Source organism: Podarcis gaigeae (genome assembly GCF_964106915.1).
Source record: "Podarcis gaigeae genome assembly, chromosome: 9".
Lineage (NCBI taxonomy): Eukaryota > Metazoa > Chordata > Lepidosauria > Squamata > Lacertidae > Podarcis > Podarcis gaigeae.
Window position 1 is genome coordinate 34,989,609 of NC_139685.1, and position 10,860 is coordinate 35,000,468.

The window sequence follows — 10,860 nt, forward strand, 5'->3', positions numbered from 1 at the left end:
ATGCAATGATGTGGGTTCTGAGCTTGGGATTTCCAGCCACACACTGCAGAAAGAACCTTAAACTATTGGTATAACCATAGGGGACGCGGGTGGCGCTGTGGGTTAAACCACAGAGCCTAGGACTTGCTGATCAGAAGGTCGGCGGTTTGAATCCCCGCGATGGGGTGAGTTCCCGTTGCTCCGTCCCTGATGCTGCCAACCTAGCAGTTCGAAAGCACCTCAAAGTGCAAGTAGATAAATAGGTACCGCTCTAGCAGGAAGGTAAACGGCGTTTCCGTGCACTGCTCTGGTTCGCCAGAAGCAGCTTAGTCATGCTGGCCACACGACCATATTGGCTCCCTCGGCCAATAAAGCGAGATGAGCACCGCAACCCCAGAGTCGGCCATGACTGGACCTAATGGTCAGGGGTCCCTTTACCTTTATCTTTATAACCATAAAAGAAAGACTGCTTCTCGCCTTCCCCATTAATTTTATTTCACTTACACACACCCCATCTGCCACTCTTTCCTCCTCTTGTCAGTTACTGAGAACTAGATTCTGCTCTTTTCTAGAGAGTGCAAGTGTAGCCAGTGCTAGGCATTCACCTGAGCTGTCAAAAGTTCCTTAGCTATAGGTGCTTGAACTCCTAGATTCTTCTCCAGTTTCTGTAGTAATGTCTCATTTTCCTTCTACTTCCTCTCTCATAATTCTCTTCTATGTATTGAAAGTCACAATAAATGTCAGGAGCAAGGGAAGGTATTCCAACACAATTGCATTGAATTGCAATTATATATTTAAATGATGAAATGTTACAATTCGAATTAATTGTTGTTGTTTTTACATAGACTAAGGATAGGGTTTCTAACTGGTCCCAAGCCTCTCATCGACAGAGTTATACTGCATATTCAGGTTTCCACAATGCATACCAGTACTTTCACACAGGTAAGAGCCAACAAGGTTTCTAAAAGTATATGCAACTAGGTTTGCTGTGGAAAACTTCATTGTAACAACATGAGGGTTAGGGCAGCTCCTGGGGTGCAGATTTGTGGGGTGCACTGGGGGGAAAGGGGGGACTATTCCATTGTGCAATTGTGCAAGCAGAAATCCTTACGCTGACAGAACATTCACATTGCACAAATTGGATACCACCCAATGAGAAAACCATTATGTAAAATTGTCCACCTTTTTTGTAATTTCAGCATAATTTTCACAAAGTTTGCACATGCGTGTGTGTAGATAAAAAAAGTGTAATTGTCGCATATTAGCACTACTTTTAATTTATTATTAAAAGTAATTATGAATTAAGAGGGTTGATTTTAATTTAAAAAGACCTTTTAAGCGTTTGGAATCTGTGGTGTTAATTAACAACACAGAATGTTATGGGAACTAGAGCTTTTTGCAACTAGCCCCTTGTTGATTCAATTTCTATTCCTTTGAGTTAGCAACATAATTGAGAAGGGTGGAAAGGGAAATGGCAACACACAAGGGAGCTGTACATGCAGTCTCTGCTTCTGGGCAATGAACATCGCTTAAAACTTATACGGCAACACTGGGCCTAATCACTTTGACAGGGTTATTCTGTAGTTGTGGAACACCTTAAGAACTGGGCATACGGATTTATAGAGATCAAAAACCTTGGAGAGAGATAAGAATAGCTGTATCAGGCTTACAGGCTCACCATGCTGCTTTAATCTCTGTAATATAATGTTGTTCGGAGTTATGTAGTTTTATTGGTGTGAGCCTCCCTTAGCTCCACTTGGGAAAGAAGGGTGAGCTATAAATGTGAAGCAATAAATAACTAAATAATAAATTAAAGGGGTTAAAGGGAATTTTGGATGTAATCTTACGTAACTTCCCTGACAGTAAGGCCCACTGGACTTACTTCTGAGTAAACTGGCAAAGGATTTCACTGCACGGCATGCAGGTTTTCCAATACCTAGGCATTCTAGCTTGTTTATTAGTCTCTGCCTGATGAGATATTTACTCTAAGCTTTACTTCCATAGCTTATGATAGCCCAGCTTCTTCAACAATGGGGACAAAAAGGTTTCCTGGACCACGTAGATGGGTAATGCGTATATATTTTACATTACTATGTTGTTGTCATTTTGTTTTCACGTTGGGCTATTTTCCAGTAGCCCAAGGCTCCATGCTGAAGACTTTCAAGGAAACATGATTAGAATCAGGCTTCTACTTCTAACATTATCAGACATAACTGCTGCATTTTTTATACCAAGCAGGGCTGTACATCATGACCTTTGGAACAAGGGCAAGAAATAAGCCACTCCATGAGTGGCTAATTATAAACTTAAGGAACCGTGGAACTGCCAAGAAGACTAGGGATGTTAAGACAGCTAGTGTCATCCAGTTTGCCTCACAAAGCAATTTGTGTGCGGTGTCTAGCGCAGGCAAATAATTACTCCATTGGTCCTACTTTTTGTATTTTGTGCATTGAAGAGCATATACTCCAGTAGCTGTGTTGCGAGACCAGCTTTATTTGGCTCTTCCTTTCTATCTATCCATGAATTTCCATTAGAGCTGGCCAGGTCAAGAGCTTTGTATGTCCAGGAACTGACGGTGTCCTCCAACTTCTGCATTCTTTCCCCCCCTTCCTTTTATGTCATGTCTTTTTAAATTGCAAGTTTATTTGCGGGCATGGTTGCCTTTTTTTATTACTGTTTTTATTAATCTTACATAGGCTGCCATGGGAGGCTTTTTTTGCTGAAGAGGAAGATAAAAATACGAACTGCCATGGAAACATAAAACATGTATTATTTTACAACTGGCCAATTAATAGTACCATTGGAAGAGCCTCACCTTGTCCCAGTACAGACACACACACACACACACATTAATAGCATACTATAGTGAGAAGCATATGTAGAGACCTGCCGGGGATGGGTGGGCAGAGTGTGAGCACAGTATTACATGGCGTCAGTATTTGCATACTTAATGCTATGAACATTAAACATTCATAACGGTGATGCATACCTATGCACTATTTACATCTATTGAAATCTATGGCACCAAAGAGGATATGCATGCACAAAGGCCAGCCATGTAGTTTTAACATATGTGCCCCATGAGGACTCTTACATGTCACTCACCACTAGATTTAGGGATTTTTCTCTAAATCACCACTATCTCCCACCTGCCTGCCCCTAAAAAGCACTGACAAGAAATTTCATTTTGTGTGATAAGCCACTGCACGCAGATGAATGGCGAGGGACTAAAACCAGCTTCCACATTGCAGTCGCCATTTTGTGTACACTCCAGCCCTCGGTTTCTGTTTCATTTATAAACTCGTACTCTTCGTTTTTGCCCTCAGAGTTTTAATGATGCGAGAGTTCTCTTGTTGAAATGGCTTTTCCCCAATGATGTTTGTATTCCAGTGTGGTGGACTTTTACAAGAAGCAGCGGGATGTGATGCTTGTGGCAGCAGATAAGTGGCTAAAAGGTTTGAAGACAAGAGTAATATTTGAACTGTAAATCAATTGTTTTGTTCCTGTATGTGCCATTCAGTGCCAGATTTAGGTTTGATGAGGCCCTAAGCTACTGAAGGTAATGGGGCCCTTTATATGTCCAGCTGTCCTTTGTCAACAACAAATTATCACTGTTTTTTCTGTTGAATATATGCTACATGGTAATTTATGGACCTAATAGGTATCTAAAGCCATTTGCACATAATAAAATATGTATTTTATCAAAGCAATTGATACAGAAATGAGCAAACCAGTAATATTTTAGGGAGCAGGCTAGCAAGCGGGGCCCATTACTTACATCATAGGTGCCTACACAACACACAAACACTGTTGCTGTATGTAGGTTTTATTTTATTTGTTTTTTTATCTTAAATTTTGGAAATGTGCATCCAGTTTTTTCCCCTTTAAATTTTTTTTTGGGGGGTGGGGGGCCTAAGCTATAGCTTGTTTAGCTTATACGTAAATCCGGCACTGATGCCATTGGTAGGGGAACCTCAGGCCTGTGGGCTGGATATGTTCCAGGCCACACTTCTCCGCAGCCCTTTTTGCACCTTCATCAAGTGTTTATACCTGGCTGGAATAACTCTGATAATGCCTCTTTCATTGCCTGGAGGTGGGATAGGAAAAAGTATGTGAGTGTATGTAGAAACTAGCCTACTGTACAATGGTAAAATTTATATCCATTGCCCTGCCCACTTTTGCCTCATGTCCCATCCTTAGTGTCATGTGGCCCTTACCAGATTGCCCAGAAGGGAATGTGGCCCTCAGGAAAAAAAACTCCCTCACCCTTCCTATATATGATAGAGATGTATTGCCAGAAGGAAGGTAACCCAGGGAGGAAGTCCATAATTTCCCTCATTTGTTCAGAGAAGTATATGAGAAGATGTGCACAGCAGATGGCTTAAGAGCAGCTCATAAGTCTTACAGTAAATCATTACAGAACGTTAAAGAAACCTAAACTTGTTAAAGAAGAAAAGTTACGTTATTGCATGAAAGTTATATTCTTACATGTTTCCTTTCCCTGACTGTTTCTTTCTCTCTCTCTCTCTCTCTCTCTCTCTCTCTCTCTCTCTCTCTCTTAAGGCCTAGCAGACTGGCATTCACCTGCAGCTGGAATGTTTCTATGGATGAAAATCAAGGGAGTTTCTGATACACAAGAGTTGATAATGAAGAAAGCTTTGGAGAAACAAGTATGATAAATCTGTACTATCCTAGGCCTAAAATAATGTTGGGAGAGAGGGAGGTAATCATAGTTTTAACAGTGTCTAATATGGGAAGAGGCAGAATAAGCTTATGAACTGAACATGAAAGATTTGTCTCTAGGTGCTGCTGGTTCCTGGAAGAGCGTTTAACATTAACAGCTCCGATCCCAGCTCTTACGTCAGAGCTTCCTTCTCGCTTTCTTCTCCAAGCCAGATTGATCAGGTGAGTGCAGTCTTGCTGTGCCTGCCAGCTTGTCAACTCTTTGGTCAGATTTGCTATCATTCAGCCTCCTATCATCATTGTCACTACGGCCAGACTCACAGGTGCAAGTCTGGGGCCCTGCATCACCCAGAGAGCCCTGTGAAGTCCGCACACTCCCCTGAGGTTTGTGGAGACTTGGCCCTTCAGAGAGAGGAACATTTGGGAACAGTGGCCAAGGGTTTGACCTTCAAAGGAAGGAGCTGAAAGCATTCCTGTTTGGTGTAGGAATGTTGCCAAATCAGCTAATTTAGAAATAAAGCAGGAAGGTCCCTGTCCAAGCAAACATGCCACAGAAGGTCTGTACACACTTCCTATATCTAGCTCTGGACCATGAGAGATAGACATGGGGCCTGGAGGGAGGAGGTATGGAAAGTGCACATCTTCCCGTTCATTGTAATGCTGCCTTCACATGTGCTCATGAGTCAAAATAGTCAGAGGAGAAAGAGTAAATAGGGCTTTGTTGAGACTTGTGTGGCAGACCCTGAACTCACACTTGAATGGCTCCAATCCTAACCAGTTATCATTCTTATTTATTATTGCAGGGTTTTCAGAGGTTGGCTGAGCTCATCAAAGAAGCCTTATGATTTTACCAAACGAAAAATCCTTGATAAGCTAAAGAATCTACGGTCGAAACTCCAGCCTTTTCGAACACACTGGGGTTTCCCAACTGTCCACAGCAGGGAGAGCCGTTGTGGGGGGCCTCCAGATGTTGTTTGACTATGACTCCCATCAGCTCCAGTCACCATAGCCCATTGGATGATGGGAGTTGTAGTGCAACATCTGGCGGGCATCCCATTGGCTACCTGTGGTCTGCAGAGTATGCTGTGACGTAAAATGCACGCCTTTCCCCTCATGGTGGTCTGCTGTTTTCAGGCTGTCCATAGCAGTTAATAAGGTGGGGCTGCAGTATTCAACTGAGCTTTATCCAACAGAGTCTCTGCAGCATGCAAAGAGCGAGAAGGATACAATGGCAAGGTTAGTGCAGTGTAAATTTTCCAGTGCAGCCAATTCACCATGCCAACCTGGCCACTGCCACACAATCCTCCCTCTCTTCATCCCAGTGTGCTGCAGTGACTCAGTCAGACAGAGGACAGGGGAGCAGTGCACCTAAAGTACCCCATCTGCTGGTAGAGGCTGTATATTGACATCTTGGAATATTGGTTAGAAGAGTTTGGATTTGATATCCCGCTTTATCACTACCCAGAGGAGTCTCAAAGTGGCTAACATTCTCCTTTCCCTTCCTCCCCCACAACAAACACTCTGTGAGGTGAGTGGGTCACCCAGCAGCTGCATGTGGAGGAGTGGGGAAGCGAACCCGGTTCACCAGATTATGAGTCTATCTCTCTTAACCACTACACCACACTGGCTCTGGTTATTCAGGAAGATCTAAATTAAGCTATGGCTTAAGTGTTGCCCTCAATGAGTCTTGCTAATTTTTGCTAGATTGAAATAGTTTATAAAACAACGCCCCCTTTTGTGTATCAACATGTTTCCCCCAGATTTTAATGAGAAATTATCTTTAAACCATAATAGCCCCCAAACTTTAGTAGAGGTGCCCTGCATCTTCTCCATCTCTCATCCACTGAACAAAAGAGTCCAAAAGTAATAAGGAAAGAAGTAGCAAGAACTGCTAAGAAGCGTGGCTGCAGCCACCATTTCATGGCATCCTCCCAGAATTTACATTCAACTGATCAAATACCCATTTCCAAATAAATAGCTGCACTCTCCATGCAGAATGGCAAACCCGATATCTAAGGAAAGCAAGCAGATTGAACTCTTTCCACTTGGCAGTGAATCCCTGAAATCGAAATGGGAATGGCAAAAGTAAATTGGGCCAAGGACTTTCTTATGAGTAAACATGTAAAGGATTACACTATAAATTATATCAGTGGTTCTCACTGGTGTGGCAGGAGAGGATGGCAAGTGTTGCGGGAATATTCAAGGATGATCAAAGAAACATTTAAACATTTAAGTGTGGTATAGTATACTATCAAAATAATTTGTTTAAATAATTTGTTTATTATTTATATTCGCAGATTATGGATAGATATTTTTTTCAAAATCAAGCAATGCTAGAAATTGTTACTTTTTGTTTTCCAATATATTTCTTATCAATAAGAAATTCAGTGTGTCATGAGCAATTTTTTATTCTGACCCAGACAAAAAAGTTTGAGATCCATTAAACTACAAAAATGAAGATGAAAGCTACTTCTGCTGAACACATGATGCAGATTACAGTAATGATAGCCATCATATTTGTCCCTGTTTCTGTTCAGTTTTTTTACATAATATATAACCATCGTGCTAAAAGTATTTCTCAATGTTACTAGTTTTTTTATGATAATATATATGATGGCCACACTACTAAAATGATTTCTCATTGTCAGTTGCCAAGAAGAAATGCTCTACACAAATTGACATTGTTAATTTTCTGATGTTCCAAAAGCGCCTGTGAGGTTGTCTCATGGTTGTTGTTTTTAATAAAAAATTTAATATTAACTCTGAAAAGGGAAAAGTGCCTTCTCTTGGTAGAATATCTAAGGTCTTTATGAAGCATTTATGATCACATGATATCTGTTATCTGGAAGTTTGCTTTCCTGAAATCTGCAATTGGAAAGTAAACGTTCAACTTGTTAGACTGAAGGCGGAACAGGCAACCAGTGGGGTCCTAAAGTTCTTTCCTAATATCGAAGTCCTCAAACAATCTCTGACTGTTTTAACTGATTTTAATACTGTGTTTTTCATTGCTATAACCGGCCCTGAGACCTTATGGTGAAGGGTGAGTGAGAAATATAAGAACAATAATTAACTGATCATGGTTTAAAGTGCAACCTTGGGGCCCCTCTGATCTCAACTGATCTGCAAAGTTCTCAGAAAAGAATCCTTAGAGCAATTATGGGTGCCCCTAAAAATATTCATTGGATTCTTCTCCTATAGACTTGGGAGTCCATTTATTCTTGCATTTTCAATTACTGGATTAGAATTCTTTCAAAGGAAGCAAAGAGAGACTCAGTTTTGTTGCTGAGTCTACTGAAAGAACACTCTTGGCTGAATACATCTGGGAAGCTTGTGATGATTCATAAATGTTATTTTCTAGGCAGGGGCAAACAGAGGACATAGTCAACTAACGGTGGTTAAAAAAATATATTTTAAAAGTGAATAAAATAGGTCTTGGCACAGACTGAACTGTCTGCGTTATCAAACGTCAAATCAACCCCACTGGTATTACTGACTGTAAAAAGTATTTTACTGACATTATAAATTTCCCTTTGCGGAAGGCTCTGATCCTACTCAGGTTCCAAAAGAAGCTTTCTGCAATTTGAAATAGTCATTATGGGGACATTCCTTTTAAGTAATGAGAAGGATGGAGCAGAAAATTTAGCTAAAATCGCACAAGCTGATAACCTGCAACATTTACTTGTTGACATTGTTTTGGGGTGGAATCAGCAAATATTTCTACTCGAAACACTATATGTATTGAACTGAAAATGTGCCTTTGCAGCAAAGTTTGCTCATCATTATTTTTCTTGAGCTTGTAGTGGATAGTTTTATTGACAGACGATAGTATAGATTGCATGCTATGTTCTTATCAAATTATTGGGGTTTGGTTATTATTATTTGTAGCCCTTAGTTATTGTGCTATGTAATTTTGTGTTTTTATATTGTAAGCTGCCCTGTGATCTTCGAATGAAGGGTGGTGTAGAAATTTTTAATAATAATAATATAAATTAATTAATAAATTTTTATGTTATCAAAATGCACCCTGCATATAACAACATTGTACTTAAGACTAAAGAACTGAATCTGTTTTAAACTGATCTCATTTTATAATTTCCCTTTCGTGGGCTGAATTGTTAAAACAGTTTTATCCCATAAAAAGAGAATAAAGCTTCAAAGTGATAAACATTGTCTGTGTGTATTTGTATGACATTTTTGATTTGCAAAATGCCACCTTGATAGGAAGATAACATGGTCAGAAATTCACCCAGCACAAGTGATTCTACCGGTGGATGGTGGCTCAAGAGCTTCCCATTTCAAATGGTGGCCGCTGAAAGCTCTCTCAAAAGGCCAGGGGGGAGAACAGCAACTCATAAAGCATGAGGGGATATACTCTGAGACATTGTTGCCTCTCCTCCATTGTTGCCTCTTTAATAATAATAATAATAATAATAATAATAATAATAATAATAATTTATTATTTATACCCCGCCCATCTGGCTGGGCCTCCACACAATCTAAATGTGATCTGCACTGAAGAAAGTGCCTTGGAACATACCACATGTGCAGTCAAACATTTTCGCCATGATTTATAACATATGTCAAAGTGTAGTTCCGTAAAGCATATTCAGATGTTTGCCTGAACATGAGAACACTGAAAATGTAGATGAGGGCTGGGCGTGTGTGCCTTCAGGCTCCCCCCCAATTTCCTTGTGTGCATTTTGGGGGTTCCCTCCATCGCTGGTCATCCCCTTGTTGCTTGGGAAAGGCCTGAAGAGGTTTTCTACGAAGTAGACTTCTCCGTGTGATCAGAGACCCTGCTTTTATCATCGTCACAATTGCTGTAGAAACTGCAGAAGACGGGGGACTGAAGGGACACGCTCATGAGCACACTTTGGTGTCTGCATATTCAGACAAATGCCCAAACACCTATAGCTGTGTCTTAAATGGAGGTGAGATTTGCACACAATCCCATTGTGGCAGAACCTGATTCTGGCTTAAGACCCTAGTTAGGCAGCTGGGGCTATAATGCTTTATGCCACAACATTCCCACTCTGGTCCCGCTGTGGATCGGCCTGTTCCCAATGTTCCCAAAATGCATTGGAGAGGGGGAAATGTAAATATTCACCATCTAGATTTCCTAGGTGTTTGACCAGTTTCCATGCTTCTCTGCAGTCGTGCCTTTTGAATCAGTGTTTTTAAGTTGCTCCTGTTCTTTTCACCTCTGGACTTGCATACGAGGCTTAAAGGGCTCTTGTATCATTCAGGTTTGTAATGCCAATATAAAACACCACATTGACCAGAATACTGGTTCGCACTACGAATGCCCCTTCTCGGCTTTGTTTCCTGCATGAGCAGCGCTCAAATGTTAACATAAATAATGCAACAGAAGCTCAAAGGCAACTTTGTGAAAATGCTCTGAGCCGTGTCCTTTGAGGGCGATCTGTTTCCTTTTTCCTTAAGAAATACAACGTAGAAACGAAAGTTTTGACTGAAAGTGTTGACAGAAAAGTTGTGTTTAGTGTTCATGCAGGCATTGTTTGTTTGTTTATTTGCAGATTGACTTTTTGGACATTTGACACAACCAAGCACAGCTGTGACATGTTGGCTGTGACATGATATGACAGCATTAGTGCAAGGCTCCAGCACACTGCAGGAAAGTAATTTCTACAAGTGCTGTCCCCCCCAAAAAAATCTGCATTTTTTAACCATTCTCCATCAATGAATAAAGAAATTGTCAAAACAAAAAAATTTCCTTCCAGTAGCACCTTAAAGACCAACTAAGTTAGTTCTTGGTATGAGCTTTCGTGTGCATGCACACTTCTTCACACTTCTTCAGATACACGCTCCTATCTGAAGAAGTGTGTATCTGAAGAAGTGTGCATGCACACGAAAGCTCATAGCAAGAACTAACTTAGTTGGTCTTTAAGGTGCTACTGGAAGGAAATTTTTTTGTTTTGACTATGGCAGACCAACACGGCTACCTATCTGTAACTAAAGAAATTGTGTTAGAAATAGCAAAGGGAAAGATGAAAATTTGGGTGAGACTCTCATGGGTGTTGGGATTACCTTACTTTGAGGTGGTAAAGATTGTGGCCTTTCATTCATTGTACAAATCACCTCAACAGCAGCCTACACCCTGCAGCCTTTGCAAGTAGGCCATGCTTTGGTCAAAGCACAAGGGAAGATATCATGAGGCAATTCCTCTCATGGGGCTTT

At 40.9% G+C, this 10,860-nt stretch overlaps 1 protein-coding gene across 1 annotated transcript in view; it reads left to right on the forward strand.

The window, feature by feature from the left end:
* The window catches only part of AADAT (aminoadipate aminotransferase), a 28,077-nt gene extending 19,520 nt beyond the window's left edge, over positions 1-8,557 (forward strand). The window contains 6 exon segments of the mRNA XM_083756134.1: positions 825-921; positions 1,984-2,045; positions 3,370-3,434; positions 4,543-4,649; positions 4,783-4,884; positions 5,466-8,557. Of these exon segments, the coding sequence (XP_083612260.1) occupies positions 825-921; positions 1,984-2,045; positions 3,370-3,434; positions 4,543-4,649; positions 4,783-4,884; positions 5,466-5,507 (475 nt within the window). The 3' untranslated portion in view covers positions 5,508-8,557.
* The last annotated feature ends 2,303 nt before the right edge of the window (positions 8,558-10,860 follow it).